The sequence below is a fragment of the Chiloscyllium punctatum genome, chromosome 24 (genome assembly GCF_047496795.1).
Source record: "Chiloscyllium punctatum isolate Juve2018m chromosome 24, sChiPun1.3, whole genome shotgun sequence".
Classification (NCBI taxonomy): Eukaryota; Metazoa; Chordata; class Chondrichthyes; order Orectolobiformes; family Hemiscylliidae; genus Chiloscyllium; species Chiloscyllium punctatum.
In genome coordinates this window covers 85929776-85947844 of record NC_092762.1, presented here as the reverse complement: position 1 = coordinate 85947844, position 18069 = coordinate 85929776, and the positions used below count along the sequence as shown (strand labels likewise).

Genomic DNA, 18069 nt, shown 5'->3' with positions numbered 1-18069 from the left:
CAGGCATTCACTATCCACAGGTAACCCAGTGAATGTACGAATTCTGGACCTCGGGTCCATGCAGGAAGCCAGGAGTATCTCTGGAAGTATGTATCAATAGCAGGTGGATGGGCTGCAGGTCCTGTTTGATTGGCTCTGCTACTTCAGATGGGTATGGGCCAAGTTCCCTCAGAAATGAAGCATGTGGAAGAGCTGTTTACTTAGGTGGCATGTTATTAACATTACTCTGTATCTAACCCCGTGCTGTCCCTGTCCTGGGAGTGTTTGATGGGGGAACAGTGTAGAGAGAGCTTTACTCTGTATCTAACCCCATGCTGTCTCTGTCCTGGGAGTATTTGATGGGGGGACAGTGTAGAGGGGGCTTTACTCTGTAACTAACCCTGTGCTATCCCTGTCCTGGGAGTGTTTGATGGGAGGACAGTGTAGAGAAAACTTTACTCTGTATCTAACCCTGTGCTATCCCTGTCCCTGGGAGTGTTTGATGGGGGGACAATGTAGAGGGGTCTTTATTCTGTATCTAACCCTGTGCTATCCCTATCCCTGGGAGTGTTTGATGGGGGAACAGTGTAGAGAGAGCTTTACTCTGTATCTAACCCCATGCTGTCCCTGTCCTGGGAGTGTTTGATGGGGGGACAGTGTAGAGGGAGCTTTACTCTGTATCTAACCCCGTGCTATCCCTGTCCTGGGAGTGTTTGATGGGAGGACAGTGTAGAGAAAGCTTTACTCTGTATCTAACCCCGTGCTGTCCCTGTCCTGGGAGTGTTTGATGGGGGAACAGTGTAGAGGGGTCTTTATTCTGTATCTAACCCTGTGCTATCCCTATCCCTGGGAGCGTTTGATGGGGGAACAGTGTAGAGAGAGCTTTACTCTGTAACTAACCCCGTGCTATCCCTGTCCTGGGAGTGTTTGATGGGGGGACGGTGTAGAGGGAGCTTTACTCTGTATCTAACCCCGTGCTGTCCCTGTCCTGGGAGTGTTTGATGGGGGAACAGTGTAGAGAGAGCTTTACTCTTTTTCTAACCCCGTGCTATTCCTGTCCAGGGAGTGTTTGATGGGGGGGACAGTGTAGAGGGGGCTTTGCTCTGTATCTAACCTTGTGCTATCCCTGTCCCTGGGAGTGTTTGATGGGGGGACGGTGTAGAGGGAGCTTTACTCTATCTAACTCCTTGGTATCCCTGTCCCTGGGAGTGTTTGATGGGGGGACGGTGTAGAGGGAGCTTTACTCTATCTAACTCCTTGGTATCCCTGTCCCTGGGAGTGTTTGATGGGGGGACGGTGTAGAGGGAGCTTTACTCTATCTAACTCCTTGGTATCCCTGTCCTGGGAGTGTTTGATGGGGGGACGGTGTAGAGGGAGCTTTACTCTATCTAACTCCTTGGTATCCCTGTCCCTGGGAGTGTTTGATGGGGGGACGGTGTAGAGGAAGCTTTACTCTATCTAACTCCTTGGTATCCCTGTCCCTGGGAGTGTTTGATGGGGGGACGGTGTAGAGGGAGCTTTACTCTATCTAACTCCTTGGTATCCCTGTCCCTGGGAGTGTTTGATGGGGGGACGGTGTAGAGGGAGCTTTACTCTATCTAACTCCTTGGTATCCCTGTCCCTGGGAGTGTTTGATGGGGGGACGGTGTAGAGGGAGCTTTACTCTATCTAACTCCTTGGTATCCCTGTCCCTGGGAGTGTTTGATGGGGGGACGGTGTAGAGGGAGCTTTACTCTATCTAACTCCTTGGTATCCCTGTCCCTGGGAGTGTTTGATGGGGGGACGGTGTAGAGGGAGCTTTACTCTATCTAACTCCTTGGTATCCCTGTCCCTGGGAGTGTTTGATGGGGGGACGGTGTAGAGGGAGCTTTACTCTATCTAACTCCTTGGTATCCCTGTCCCTGGGAGTGTTTGATGGGGGGACGGTGTAGAGGGAGCTTTACTCTATCTAACTCCTTGGTATCCCTGTCCCTGGGAGTGTTTGATGGGGGGACGGTGTAGAGGGAGCTTTACTCTATCTAACTCCTTGGTATCCCTGTCCCTGGGAGTGTTTGATGGGGGGACGGTGTAGAGGGAGCTTTACTCTATCTAACTCCTTGGTATCCCTGTCCCTGGGAGTGTTTGATGGGGGGACGGTGTAGAGGGAGCTTTACTCTATCTAACTCCTTGGTATCCCTGTCCCTGGGAGTGTTTGATGGGGGGACGGTGTAGAGGGAGCTTTACTCTATCTAACTCCTTGGTATCCCTGTCCCTGGGAGTGTTTGATGGGGGGACGGTGTAGAGGGAGCTTTACTCTATCTAACTCCTTGGTATCCCTGTCCCTGGGAGTGTTTGATGGGGGGACGGTGTAGAGGGAGCTTTACTCTATCTAACTCCTTGGTATCCCTGTCCCTGGGAGTGTTTGATGGGGGGACGGTGTAGAGGGAGCTTTACTCTATCTAACTCCTTGGTATCCCTGTCCCTGGGAGTGTTTGATGGGGGGACGGTGTAGAGGGAGCTTTACTCTATCTAACTCCTTGGTATCCCTGTCCCTGGGAGTGTTTGATGGGGGGACGGTGTAGAGGGAGCTTTACTCTATCTAACTCCTTGGTATCCCTGTCCCTGGGAGTGTTTGATGGGGGGACGGTGTAGAGGGAGCTTTACTCTATCTAACTCCTTGGTATCCCTGTCCCTGGGAGTGTTTGATGGGGGGACGGTGTAGAGGGAGCTTTACTCTATCTAACTCCTTGGTATCCCTGTCCCTGGGAGTGTTTGATGGGGGGACGGTGTAGAGGGAGCTTTACTCTATCTAACTCCTTGGTATCCCTGTCCCTGGGAGTGTTTGATGGGGGGACGGTGTAGAGGGAGCTTTACTCTATCTAACTCCTTGGTATCCCTGTCCCTGGGAGTGTTTGATGGGGGGACGGTGTAGAGGGAGCTTTACTCTATCTAACTCCTTGGTATCCCTGTCCCTGGGAGTGTTTGATGGGGGGACGGTGTAGAGGGAGCTTTACTCTATCTAACTCCTTGGTATCCCTGTCCCTGGGAGTGTTTGATGGGGGGACGGTGTAGAGGGAGCTTTACTCTATCTAACTCCTTGGTATCCCTGTCCCTGGGAGTGTTTGATGGGGGGACGGTGTAGAGGGAGCTTTACTCTATCTAACTCCTTGGTATCCCTGTCCCTGGGAGTGTTTGATGGGGGGACGGTGTAGAGGGAGCTTTACTCTATCTAACTCCTTGGTATCCCTGTCCCTGGGAGTGTTTGATGGGGGGACGGTGTAGAGGGAGCTTTACTCTATCTAACTCCTTGGTATCCCTGTCCCTGGGAGTGTTTGATGGGGGGACGGTGTAGAGGGAGCTTTACTCTATCTAACTCCTTGGTATCCCTGTCCCTGGGAGTGTTTGATGGGGGGACGGTGTAGAGGGAGCTTTACTCTATCTAACTCCTTGGTATCCCTGTCCCTGGGAGTGTTTGATGGGGGGACGGTGTAGAGGGAGCTTTACTCTATCTAACTCCTTGGTATCCCTGTCCCTGGGAGTGTTTGATGGGGGGACGGTGTAGAGGGAGCTTTACTCTATCTAACTCCTTGGTATCCCTGTCCCTGGGAGTGTTTGATGGGGGGACGGTGTAGAGGGAGCTTTACTCTATCTAACTCCTTGGTATCCCTGTCCTAATTGCCCATACCTCAGCATATGCTTCAATCTGCATCAGCTCAAATAGAACAAAAATCAATTGTCCTCCAGTTTTAATAGGAAGAATGTTTCCTGAACATTTTCAATGCTGTCCCAAGTGAATTGCTCAGGCCCGTTGTCAGAGTGATAGATTGATATAGCACAGAAGGCTATTTGACCCTTTGTGCCTGTGCTGGATATCCTTTGGATCCCATTCGACCCCCACCCTACACCCTCACTGTTCCCCACTCATTACTCAGAGTTCTGCTTGTTGACACAGCGTGGGAATGGAGGGTGGTTCTGGCACTGGGTTGTTTCATAGGTATGTGAGAATGTAAGCATATTATAACTGGAGGCAGCCATTCATTGCTATTCCTTGTCAGCATTTGTTTAACTCCATTTCCTTGGCTCCATGTCCATTTATAAGTTTGTCCAGCAACATTCTGTCCATCTGAGTTAACAATTATTAAACCAACTGGTCTCTATTGCTTTCAGTCTGTGACCATTTCACACTTCACTTTTTGAATCCGTGATCGGGATGTAATTTCTTGAAGGTTACCATCCACCAGCGGAAAGAACTTGTGATTGTGATTACTTTTCAAATTCCAAACATCCTCAAATAATCCCATAGTATTCCAGGAATGCAAACCTTGTTTATAGTACACATTCACATAATTTCTCTATTTCTCTTTTTAATTAAGTATCTTAATGCTACCTATGAATGATCTGTGGTCCTGAACTGTTCGGTCTCTTTGAACTTCCACTGCTCCTGTTTATTGACTAATTAACTTGCATGGGAATGGGATGATGCTGGTGTCACAGAATACGTCAAAAACCACAATGTAACCACACTGACCTTCACAATGATTTAGTGAAAGTAACATTTAATTAATCTATTCACGTTTTTTGACAACGTAACATCTATACTTCGTAGAAGTAGTGTACTTGGATATCCAAAAGGGATTTAATAAGTTCCCACATCAAAGATTGTTGACCAAGGTCAGAGCACACTGTTTAGTGGGTAATGTATTAGCATAGATAAGAGACTGGTTAGCTAATAGGAAGCAGACTGTAAGGATAAGTGGGTCTTATTACAATTTCTGAATTAGTGGTGCTGGAAGAGCTTATTACAATTTGCCAACCTTCCCATTCCACGGAGAAGACTGATGGGACATTTATATTTTACAATCTTTATCGATGATTTGGATGGGGAGATGATTGTATAGTAGGTAAATTGGCCAATAAGACTAAGACAGATAGAAAAGTCAGTTATCTGCATAGGTTAATTAATGGGAAGGATTTGGCAGATGGAGTATAACATGATTACATTTGTACTTGTTCATTTTAGAGGAAAAACAGAAAGGCAGGATACAACTTAAATGGAGAGACACTGTAGAACCCAGTGATACAGAGGGATCTGAGAGACTTGGTACATGATCGCAAAAGTTGAAATGCAGATACAGCAAATGATTAGAAAGGCAAATAGAATATTGATATTTATTGCAAGGAGAATGATGTATAAATGGAGGAAAGTTTTACTGTAGTTGTAAAAGAGTTGGTGAAACCACATCTAGAAATTCCTGGACAGTTTTAGTTTCCTTTTTTTTTAAAAAGCACACAATTTTGTTCGAAATAGTTCAGAGAAAGTTCACCCAACTCAGTCCTAACATGAAGGACTTATCTAATGAAGAAATGTTGACCAGGTTAGGCCTATATTCAAAGGAGTGTAACACCATGAGAGGTGATGTCATTGAAAGATATATGATACTGAGGGGAGTGGACAGAATGTATATTAGGAAGATGTTTCCTCTCGTGGGAGAGACTACAACAAAGGGACATAGTTCAAGAAATAAAAGGTCTCCCTTTAAAGACAGAAATGAGATTTATTTTTCCACTAAGAGTTGGATCAAGGTTGGAATTCTCTTTCCCATGAGGTAGTGGAGGCTGAGACTTTAAAAGTACTGTAGACTGAGATCAGTAGATTTTTAATAGACAAGAGGATCAAGGTTGAGAGGTTCAGACTGGAGAGTGGAACTGAGCTCACAAACAAATCGGCCATGATTGTGTTGAATCCTGGGCCAGGTTTAAAGGACCGAATGGCCTCCTCCTGTTCCTAAGCCCTATATTGCTCTGAACCCAGAAACCACTCAAAGTGTTGGAATAAAAACAGTAATTGCTAGATAAACTCAGACGTCTGGCAACTTCTTTGGAATGGAAAACAGAATTAATGTTTCGGGTCCAGTAACCCCCCTTCAAAATTGGAAATGTTGAACAGATTAGGCATTTGGTAGAATTTAAAACCAAAGCCACAGAGTCGTAGAGCCGTACATCACAGAAACAGACCCATCGGTTCAATTCCACCATGCTGACCAGATACCCTAAATTAATCTAGTCCCATTTGTCAGAATTTGGCCCATATCCCTCTAAACCTTTCCTATTCATATACCCATCCACATGGTTTTTAAACGTTGTAATTGTACCAGCCTCCACCACTTCCTCTGGCAGCTGATTCCAAACATGCACCACCCTCTGCATGAAAAAGTTGCCCCTTAGGTCTCTCTTAAATCTTTCCCCTCTCACCCTAAACCTATGTCCTCTAGTTCTGGACTCCCCCACCCCAGGGAAGATACTTTGTCTATTTATCCTATTCATGCCCTTCATGATTTTATAAACCTCTGTAAGGTGATCCCTCAGCCTCCAATACTCCAGGGATAACAGCCCCAGCCTACTCAGCCTCTCCCTGTAGCTCAAGCCCTCCAAACCTGGCAACATCCTTGTAAATCTTTTTTGAATCCTTGCAAGTTTCACAACATCCTTGGAGAGTGTGGGGTTCTTTTCTCTTACCTTCAAACCAGAGATGTCATGAGAAATATCGTTTCATTTACTCCAAGTTCTTGATGCAAGCTTTTTTCTAACCTTTGCTATCTTTCCTCAGGTATTGGCTAGTTTACGGACCGTGAGGAATAACTTTGCGACGTTGACGAATCTGCAGGACCCACCGAATAACAAGTAAGAGGTTCAGTTTGGTGTGGTTGGAGAGAATGAAAGGTCTTGGTTATCTCCTTAATGATATACGTAGACCAATTCCCCATGAGCTCCAGTTTCTGTAAGGCATAGCCATTCACCAACAAGCGCCCTGTGATAACCACCTTAGTAAGAGGTGGCAGCACATACAGAAAGACGCGCACCTTAATCAGTGACTGCACTTGCCTTGCTTCACTATTGGAATACTGCATCCCTAACCTTGGATTAGGGAGTAGAATAATAGCCGAGGTTCATGGTCCTAAATCACTGTAGTTGCTACCATGTGCGCACACAGGGTATGAACATGAACGTTGTATAAGGGCAGGATCAAGCTGAGCTGTGATGCTTTGCACAGTCAATAAGCTACTGGTCACTCTCTGTTGATTAATATGAAGCATGAGCACTGAATGAGAGGAGAACATAATGATAAGAACATAAGAAATAGGAGCATTTCTTTGGCAATGAAGGACAAAATTCCATTTGCCTTCCTAACTACCTGTTGTACCTGCAGACCAACCCTCTGCGATTTATGCACAAGGACACTCCGGTCCCTCTGCAACTTTTTACCATTCAAGTAATAATCCTTTTTATTGTTGTTCATACCAGAATGGATGACTTCACATTTATTAACATTGTATTCCATCTGCTAGACCTTTGCCCAGTCACTTGAATTATACATGTTCCTCTGCAAAGTTCCACTGTCCTCTGCACACTTTGTTCTGCCACTCATCTTATTGTCATCGGCAAATTTTGACACACTACACGTGGTCCCAGACTCCAAATGGTAGGATTAATGATAGGTTTGATGAACATGTCTGTGCATTAATTTTTCCTTCTTTTGGAATTTTGAAAGGACTTTCTTCTTAGAAGTTAATTATTTCAGGAAATTTGTATACATTGACAACTTCTGTCAGAGTGAATTGGTTTGTATCTGGAATGCCATCCTGGGTGTCCAACATGAGTGAGTAGAAATACCTCAAAACTGTGCTGTTACCTGTGTTTGATGGGGACAGTGTAGAGGGAGCTTTACCCTGAAACTATCCCCAGGCTGTTGCCTGTGTTTGATTGGGACAGTGTAGAGAGAGCTTTATTCTGAAACTATTCCTGTGATGTTACCTGTGTCTGACAGTTGGGAGGAGCCTGCTGGGCTCAGATGCTGAATTAATTCTTTCCTCTGTCCAGTTGTTAAATGAGTACTTTCTTTGACATTGATCTGAGACGACGATGATGAGCTGGCCCCTGATCCTGTCTTTGTACTTTCTCTGTTCACAGACGGAAAACAGGATGCACCTCCGGAATCTGCAGGTCCCTCATATCGGGTGAGTGAACGGTTTGTGTGTCTCTGTGTGTGTGTCTGTGTGTGTGTGTGTGTGTGTGTGCACGCGCATGTGTCAATTTGGATTCTCCTAGACCTGACCCTCCCAGTCTCCTGGGAAGGTAGATGTGTATGGGCACAGGGTTGGTGGGGAGGGGGGGGGGGGGGGGGTTGGTTTGGATACAGTGGTGACATCCCCACCCTGTCATTATCTGCAACACTCTCTTCCCTTGGGTTGTCCTTGGAGAAAGCTCCATTTTCCAGCATCCCCAAACTCCAGGAAGTGTTGTTATCCTCTGAAGGTAGGAGACTGCAAACTGTGGCAGGGGTTGGTGAAATTGATCAGTTTGAGGATCTGTTCTGTAAATTGAGTTCTTTCAACTTCAGCACGGCAGTGAGTCTTGTCAGTAAGAGATGACATTGCATGGATTCTACTTCAACCCTTCTGCCCATGAGTTGGTGCTGGACCTTTGAGAAAGCTCTCCACTTCCCCGCAGCACTGCAAACTCATCAAATTTTTGAGCTTTTAATCCAATCCTCTTTTGAAAGTTGCTGTTGAATCTAATTTCCTTGCTCTGTCAGGCTGCATATTTCAGTTCACAACAACTCTTTGTGTTACAATAGAAAAGCGTTCTCAACAACTTCCCCTCTGGTATTTTTGCTTCTGATCTTAATCTAGTTAGTGACCCTCCTGCCAGAGCAGAGGTGTTCTCATTATTCACCCTACCAAGTTTGTTGTTTGGAACACCTCCATTCAACCTTCTCTGCACAAAAGGGAACAACTTTGCAGCAAGTACAGGAGCAAAGGGACCTGGGGCAGGAAGGTGGGTGGGTGTTCCTATGCATAATTCTCTGAAGGTGGTCAGGCAAGGAGAAACAGTTGTTATTGGATCCTTGGGGTTATAAATAGAGGCACAGAGTATAAAAGCAAGGAAGTGACGCTACACTGCTACAAAGCATTAGTCAGACCACATTTGGAGCATTGTATTCAGTTCTGCACACCTTAATTGAGGAAGGAGTTTGAAGTCCTGGAGAGGGTTCAAAGCAAATTTGCTCGATTGATACTAATTAGACAAGAATGAGGAATTTTAGATACAAGAAAAGCTTAGTGAAATTGGGCTTGTCCTCTTTGGAGCAGAGAAGATTACCATATTGAGAAGTTCAAACTTATAATTTTGACAGGGTAAAGTGGATATGTCAATAACTAAGGCTCACAATTTCAGGATTGTCAGCAAGAGAGCTCAGAGTGAGATGAGGAGAAACTCTTTACTCAGAGAGTTGTTAGGATTTGGAATGTACTGCCTGGAAGAGTGGTGGAAGCGGATTCAGAAGAGAGCTGGATATATGTTTGAAAATGATTTAATTTAAAGGACTATGGAGATAGGGTTAGAGGGTGGGACTAGCTGGTTGCTCTTTTCAGGAGCCGATTCAGACACGATGGGTCAAATGGCCTCCTTCCGTAATGTAAAATTCTGTGATTCAATCATTCCTGCTTCTCCAGTCTCACAGCAACAGAAATCCCTCGTTCGATGCAGTATTCTGGTGAATCTCCTCCACACCATCTGCAAAGCCTGGACATCCTTCTGAAAGCATAGAGCCCAGAACCTGGCCACAGTATTCTCGCTGGAGCCTAAGCAGTGACTTCCCCCTATTTAACACACGACAGAGATTCATTGTTTCTGGGTAACATCATGTGAGAAGGAAAGCCCACAAAGGCACTCATGAGGGCATTAGGTAATTGCTTCAATACAAAACGTGCAGGTTTATGGGGAAAGGAAGGAGAATGGCACTAAGTCACAATGCTACGGTGGCTCAGTGGTTAACACTGCTGCCTCACAGCACCAGGGACCCAGGTTCGAATCCAGCTTTGAGCGTCTTGTCTGACTCTCTGTGTGGAGTTTGCACATTCTCCCCGTGTCTGCGTGGGTTTCCTCTGGGTGCTCCGGTTTCCTCCCACAGTCCGAAGATGTGCACATTAGGTGAATTGGCCATGCTAAGTTACTCAGTGTTCAGGGATATGTAGGTTAGATACGTTACTCAGGGGCAAATGTAGTGTAATAGGGGAGGGAAACTGGTTTGGGTGGGATATTCTTCAGAGGGTCAGTGTGGACTTGTTGGCCCCAAAGGGCCTGTTTCCACACTGTAAAGGAGTTCTATGATTCTGTGTAGTTCAGAGGGTGTTGCAGATTCGATGGGCTGAATGGTCTCTCTATGATTCTGTCAACCGCGCAGAGCAAGTATCACGACAATCAAAGTGGGGAAGTTGCCCTGGCATTGTACTGGTGCCCAGGGGTAGTAAAATTACACTCCATCACTGAGCAGGCACTCCCACCACCCTCTGCATTTGTAAAGCAACTGATTCTCAAAATCCAAGCATTTAACATTCAATCTGGCTGCTTTGTTGCTATGATAAAGAAACAAGACAGCAGGTTGAAAGGAAACTTCTACATAACTTCAGCTGAAAGAAGGATCTGCTTTCATATATCACTTTTCACTTTACAACCACTTTATTTCAAGGTTTAGGCACTATAGCAATGCAGAACTGCAGTAACCAGTTTACACATTGCTAGCTCCTGCTATAGCAGTGTGCTATTAACAAGACAATCTGTTTCAGTGTTCCAGTGTTGGTCTGACTCAAACGCACTTGAAATACTACCTCTACCCTTCCATGGGATAGTTATTAGAGTAATAGTCATACAGCACAGAAACAGACCGCTCGGTGCAATCAGTCCAAATATAATCCCAAACTAAACTAGTCCTGCCTGCCTGCTCCTGACCCATATCCCTCCAAACCTTTCCTATTTATGGACTGAACTAAATGTCTTTTAAACGTTGCAATTGTGCCCACATCCACCACTTCCTCAGGAAGTTCATTCCACATGCAAACCACCCTCTGTGCAAAATATTTGCACCTCATGTCTTTTTTCAATGTCTCTCCTTTCACCTTAAAAATGTACCCCTTAATCTTGAAATCCTCTACTCTAAGGGGAAAAAAACACCTACCATAAACTCTACTAATACCCCTTATGATTTTAAGGTCACCTTTCAACTTCCCATGCTGCAGTGTATAAAAAGTCCTGGCCTACGCTGCCTCTCCTTATAACTCAAACCTTCCGTATCCAGCCACATCCTGGTAAATCTCCTCTAAATAGTGATATATTTTACATCCTCCCCTCAGAATGCAGACATGGTCCTAATTTAACAGCTCCTCCGGCAGTGCGGCACCCCCTTGGTACTGCGCTCAGATTGTCAGCCAGAACTTCAGGGGTGGGACCCATAGCTGGGACTCAAAAGTGGGAGTGTTACTATCTGAGCCACAGCCATGTGCTCAGATGTGAGATTCCCTCTCCCCAAAATCGAGTCAGCTGCCCCACACACTCAGAAAGGTCTGTGAGGAGGCTGGTGACGCTCCACAACCTCCAGGTCCTGAGCAATGGATTCCATGTCGAGTTTTTCCTTGCACCATCTGGTAATGTACCTGGGGAGCCCACTCAGGGCTGTCTCTCATGCCGCAGTGAGTATGTAAACCATCCCATTGACGTCAGCAGAGGACCATTAATAAGAGCAGCAGCCGCTGGCTCCCTGTTCCCCAGCTGTTTGCTCGTGATGCCAGTTCCCACCCCCAAGGCAGTCACTCCATCATCTTACACTGACCTTCAGTGCCAGTTTAACCCTTTCCTGCACCTGCAGAACACAGCTCAGGTTTTAATCGATGTGTCTAACATCATGTGAAAAGGGATCCTTCAGGAGAGCTCCCAGGCTGAAAGCTCATGGACTTGGTTTGATTATTTAAAGTGATACTGGGTTCCACCACGTGCAGTGGCCCAGCTAAATCCAGGCTGTTTGCTGTGTTGAGTCATCACTGCGATTGCTGTGAGTGAGTTCCACATGTTATCCTCTAGGCTCCTTGCCCACCAAAGAATTCAATTGGAATTATCCTCCCCCTTGTTTAAAGGGACAGTGCAGAAACACAGTGCGGTCAGGGATTGACTCAGAGGGTTTGTGGAGAGTAAGCTGAGTTCACGCTACCAGTCCAGAACATGAAGGCAGCTCACTGGACTCAGAACTTTAACCTGTTTCTCTCTCCACGGATGTTGCCAGACCTGCTGACTTTCTCCAGCATTCGCAGTTCTATAGTTTATACTCAGGAATAACTTCCCCTCCCCCACGAGACCACTGTTGGTGATAATTACAATGTTCTGCCTCCCCACAATCCTTTACAATGTTTTATATGGCATTGTTTACAGGCCGTGTGTAGTCATTGCTGGGTCTTTGTAAACCCTCAATCACCCTGCAGTGAGTAACTCACTTCCTGTCTCTTCAGAGGCTGTCCATCGTCTATAGGCACGAGTCAGGAGAGTGAGGGAATATTCCCCAGTTGCCTGGATGTGGGCAGCTCCAACAACACTTGGGAAGCTCAGCACCATCCAGGACAAAGCGCCAATCTTGTTTGGTCCCACATTCCACCACCTTCAACATTCACTCTGTCACCACTGATGCTCTGTGGCTGCAATGTGTACCATCTAAAAGATGCTCTGCAGCAACAGACCAAGTTAAAAATCACACAATACCAGTTTATAGTCGAACAGGTTTGTTTGGTTCAGACCGCTACTCCTTCATCACCTCCACATCATGGCAACAGACCAAGCCACCTTCCACAACTTCACCAAACCACGATCTCTATCACAAGAAGGACAAGAGCGAAAGGTACATGCCCTACCACAAGTTCCCCACCAAGCCACGTATCATCCTGACCTGGAAATATATCACTGCTCATTCTCTGTCACTGGCTCAAACTTGTGGCACTTCCTCCCAAAGGGCATTGTGGGTATATCCACAGCAGGTGGACCGCAGCTGTTCAAGAAAGCAGGTCACCCCCACCTTCTCGAGGGCAACTAGGGATGGGTGGTAAATGCTGGCCCAGCCAGTGATGCCCCCTTCCCATGAGTCAATGCATCACAAGAGTGGTACTGAACACCCCTGTACACTCTTGTGTGGCTGAGTGGGTGAAAGCACTGCCTGGAATGTGGGACCCAGATAAATGGTTCAGGAATTGGACTAGTTCCAATTAATAAGCCTCAGCTTTTGGGACAGAGGAGTTGTAGTTTATCTCAACATTCTGGTTTAGGATCTGGGAAATGAATGCAGAATTCCAGGATGATCTTTATCCAGCGAACCTTTACCGGTGAGTGTGCGGGGGTATGTATCAAGTGAAGAAAGGAGTACAATCCACTGTAATGCCTCCCAAGGTCAAATAGCTACTTATTCCAGTCTGACAGCCAAGCTCGATCCTGACCCCACCTCCACTAATGGGATCCGCACCCACAGCCAGAATCTGGCTCCCTTTCCCTAACCCTCCAAAAATCACTGACCCTCTGCACTACCAACCCTTCAGCATGAAGCTGAAAGCTGGAGCTTCCCTTTCCCCACTGATTACAACTGGACCCCTGTCAGAAGACGCAAATCACCCTGGCCCTGTACAGTCCACGTGAAGCTAACTGTTCCTGAGGTTTGGTTCCAAGATAAGCCCCTAAAGTCTCCCCAGTTCTCTGAAAACTTCTCCCTGGACTAGTCCCCTCAAAAAAATTAACAAGACCTTGGCTTTCATTTTTGACAAAGTAAACAATTAGAACGAAGAGCTACCTCTCTGTTTCTCACTCGACAGTTACCCATCTATGATAATGCAACTAATGGTTCCCATGGGAGATGTTAGAGGGTCATGCTGCCTACTAAATATAATAATGGCCTGCACTGTGCCCAATCAATCAAGACACACAACCTTAATTGAGCAATGATCCGCTCTGGTGTTTGAAATAAACCCACGGAGCTTAAAGCAAATCTCCGCATCAGTAACTCTCTCCCTCTGGTGTCAGCTGGTGGCTTCATGGGAGGAATTATCTCCCCAGAGTCAGAACGTTGTGGAGCAAACTCTGGCCCAGGGAGTTAAAGTTGCTTTGTAGGATCTCACTCAGTGGGAACCCCCGCAGTATTTGGAAGCCTCCTAGAGTTGAATGGCCACTTCCTGTGCTGATTTTGTTGGAGATCTCCCAGATCCTCAGGGTCTTTCCTTCTCCTGTTCCCTGCCAATGAGGTTAAGGATTCTGAGAGGAGATCCCGCTAGCTGTCCTTGCTGTTTGCCAAGCCTGCCACTCACTGTGGCAAAATCTTTGCAATGTTGTTTGTTAAACCTGATTCAGAGAGAGAGAGAGAGTGTATTGGGGGAACTAGAAGAAGGATGGGAGAGATGGAGGGATCAGAGAAAGGAGGACAGGAAGACGACAAGATTACTGTCTCCTGGAGTAAGCCATTTCCAAGCATTGTCCAGTTGAGACAGCACACAGTTATCCTGCCCCTTTGTCCCATGTCTTTTTCCCTTTGTCACCTTCCTTTTTGTCCTATGGCATTCCTCATGTTTGAAATGTTCAGGAATTTTTTTTTGATTAGATTAGATTAGATTACTTACAGTGTGGAAACAGGCCCTTCGGCCCAACAAGTCCACACCGCACCCGCCCAAGCACAACCCACCCATACCCCTACATATACACCTTACCTAACACTACGGGCAATTTAGCATGGCCAATTCACCTGACCTGCACATCTTTGGAGTGTGGGAGGAAACCGGAGCACCCGGAGGAAACCCACGCAGACACGGGGAGAACGTGCAAACTCCACACAGAGAGTCGCCTGAGGCGGGAATTGAACCCAAATCTCTGGCGCTGTGAGGCAGCAGTGCTAACCACTGTGCCACCGTGCCGCCCAGGAAAGCAAGACATTATTACAAACCTTTACTGAATCAGCAGCAACATGATAATGCACAGAAACATGGTCAGGGAAATAGATAGCAAACCAGAGAAGGAGAAATGTGTAACCTGCTGCTGGGGTGGGTGTTAATTTTCGGGTGGGGGTAATCTTAAAGGAAGAGGGGGTAGCTTTGGTAGGAAATGCTGGAGCTTGACAGGGGACAGTTAGAGGGAGTTTTACTCTGTATTCAAGCCCATGCTGTCCCTGTCTTGGGAGCATCTGATAGAGGACAGTTGTAAAGTGAGTCTTACTCTGTATCTAACCCCATGTTGTCCCTGTTCTGGAGTGTTTTTGGGGATAGTGTAGAGATGTAGGTACCTTTACAAAGAATGATGGACCACCACGAACTCAGAATGAAGCATTCCATCAGTGGTAAAATAATTTGCTCTCATTTTGCACGAGGCTGGTTCAGGGGTGTTTTCTTGGGTTTTGATCTGGTAATGTGGGAATTTCTTAAACTTAAGGGACATTCCTCATATATTTTGAACGGAGCAAACAATGTAAATTTCAACAGATTTCATCCCAACCTCCTGTGGGTAACATTGTCACAAGAGCTCTCATTTACTTTTCCCTTAACTTCTCCCATTTATAATATCTGTCCAATAATATTTTTATTTACTTGCCCTAATAGCTATTATACAGTGTCCGAGGGAATTTTATCAAATAATTGTTCTTTCTTTATTTAATTACGCATACAAAACAGATATTTGCTGAAACATTGACTGTCCCCCATATAATAGGTTTGATTTTTAAAAATTTCTTGTTTTATCCTGGCTGCGTGTTCTTCATCTCAGCATTTTGTAGTTTTTGGGTGAAATTATTTTGTTTCTTTTCTCCCATCCTGTCCTGTTAATGACCCTCAACTTCACAGTGAGGCCATCAGTAGCGGCAGCCCTACACTGCTCGGGTAACTGTGCAGTGCTGAGGGACCATCACTGCTCATTCAATCTTCAGACATCTCCCTCTGTCCTTCTGTGCGATATAATGTGAAGAAATACAAATTTGTTGACTTAGGTCCTAATAAAGATGAGAAGTTTGTAAATATTGATGTGTGGAGGGACTTGGGTGTATAAGGGATTTAGAAACGTAGAAAATAGGTGCAGGAGTAGGCCATTCGGCCCTTCAAGTCTGCACCACCATTCAATGTGATCATGGCTGATCAGGCAATTGCAGTATCCCACTCCTGCTCTCTCCCCATCTCCCTTGGTTCCTTCAGCCGCAAAGGCCATGTCCTGGTCCCTCTTGAATATATTTAATGAGCTGGCCCTAACAGCTGCTTTTGGGAGAGAATTCCACAAGTTCACAACTCTCTAAGTGAAGAAATTCTTCCTCATCTCAGTCCTGAGTGGCTTCCCGCTTATTCTTAGTCTGTGACCCCAAGTTCTGGATTTCCCCAACATTGGAAACATCCTTCCAGCATCCAGCCTGTCCAGTCCCATCAGGATTTTATATGTCTCTATGAGATCGCCCTCATTCTTCTAAATTCCAGTGAGTACAAGTCCAATTGATCCAGACTTTCCTCTTTTGTCAGTCCTGTCATCCTGGTAATCAGTCTGGTGAACCTTCGTCGGACTCCCTCAATAACAAGAATGTCCTACCTCAGACTAGGAGTTCAAAACTGCACAATACTCAAGGTGTGGTATCACCAAGGCTCTGTATAATAGCAGCAATACATCCTTACTCCAATAAGGGCCAGCATGCCATTAGCTTTCCTCACTGCCCGCTGCATCTGCATGCCAACCTTCAGCGACTGTTCCACCATGGCACCCAGGTCTTAATGCACCTCACACAGTGAGAGTTAGCACATGGACCGAAGAAGCTACAAGCAAGACAAATGATGTCTTGGCGTATTTACAAGGGGATTGGAGTACAGCCATTCAACATGTTTTGCTTCGTTCACTGGAGTCTCTACCTGGAATACTGTGCACAGTTTCAGTTTCTGTATCAAAGTAAGGAGTTGGGAGGTTCTGTTGAGGCTGTACAGGACATTGGCTCGGCTACTTTTGGCATACTGTGTTCAATCCTGGTCTCCGTGCTACAGGAAAGATATTGTGAAATTCGAAAGGGTTGAGAAAAGATTTATAGGAATATTGACAGGTTTGGAGGGTTGAGCTATCATGAGAGGCTGAATAGGCTGGGACTATTTTTCCCTGGAGCATCGGAATATGGAGACTTGTAAAATCATGAGGAGCATGGATAGAGTGAATAGAGTAAGGTCTTTTCCCTGGGATGGGGCAGTCCCAAACTAGAGGGTGAGAGGGGAAAAGTTTAAAAGGGACCCAAGGGACAACTTTTTCAGGTGGAGGGTGGTGTGTGTATGGAATGAGCTGCCAGAGGAAGTGATGGAGGCTGGTACAATGACAACATTTAAAAGGCATCTGGATGGCTATATGAATAGGAAGGGTTTGGAGGAATATGGGCCAAATGCTGGCCAATGGGACTGAATTAATTTAGGATATCTTGGTTGGCAGGAACTAAAGTGTCTGTTTCCATGCTATACATCTCTGAGTCTATGAGAAGATTTGAGAGACCACTGTACGTGACTGAAGGAATCTAGGGATTTTGGGAATGGGTGGAAAAGAGCAGTTGAAGCCCTGGACCAGCTATAATCATATTGAATGACCGAGAAGATTCGACATGTTGTGAAGTTCGTCCTGCTCTTGTGTCTTATGTTCTTATCCCTCACCCACCCCAATAGGAGAACAGCTACAATGTTGATACCTAGAATAAGTTGGTTGACTTATGAGGGGAGGTTGGACAAACTGGGCTTAGTTCCAGCCGGTTTAGAAGAGTGAGGGATGATTAATCGAAGTATACAAGTTCCTGAATGGTCTTGACAAGGTGGACATGGGAAGGATGTTTCCTGTTGTGGGACAATCCAGAACCAGGGGTCACCCTTTAAGGACAGAGATGGGGCGAATTATTTTCTCTGAGGGTTGTGAGGCTTTGAAACTCTCTGCCTCAGAGTGCAGTGGAGAAGGTCAGAGAATATGATAGCTGATTGTCAGGGTGGGGTGGGGTGGGGGGGGGGGCGTGGTTTGAATGTGAAATTCGAAAGACAGACAGCCTTGAGTCGATAAAGTGTGGTGCTGGAAAAGGCACAGCAGGTTGGCATTTAGGGCAGGACCCTTCTTCAGGGGTATGCCCGTCTCTCCTCCTCAGATGCTGCCTGACCTGCTGTGCTTTTCCAGCACCACACTTTATCGACTCTGATCTCCAGCATCTACAGTCCTCACTACCTCCTAGACAAACAACCATGACCTTATTGAAGGAAGGAGCAGGGCTGAATGGTCATCTTC

General features: G+C 46.1%; 1 protein-coding gene across 9 annotated transcripts in view; it reads left to right on the top strand.

The window, feature by feature from the left end:
- LOC140494794 (3',5'-cyclic-AMP phosphodiesterase 4C-like) overlaps window positions 1-18069 on the top strand; it is a 332319-nt gene that overhangs the window by 281819 nt on the left and 32431 nt on the right. For all 9 annotated transcript variants that reach the window (XM_072594393.1, XM_072594394.1, XM_072594392.1 and 6 more), the window contains 2 exons: window positions 6566-6639; window positions 7927-7973. In XM_072594393.1, coding sequence (XP_072450494.1) covers window positions 6566-6639; window positions 7927-7973 — 121 coding nt within the window. The remainder of the gene's footprint in view (window positions 1-6565; window positions 6640-7926; window positions 7974-18069) is intronic.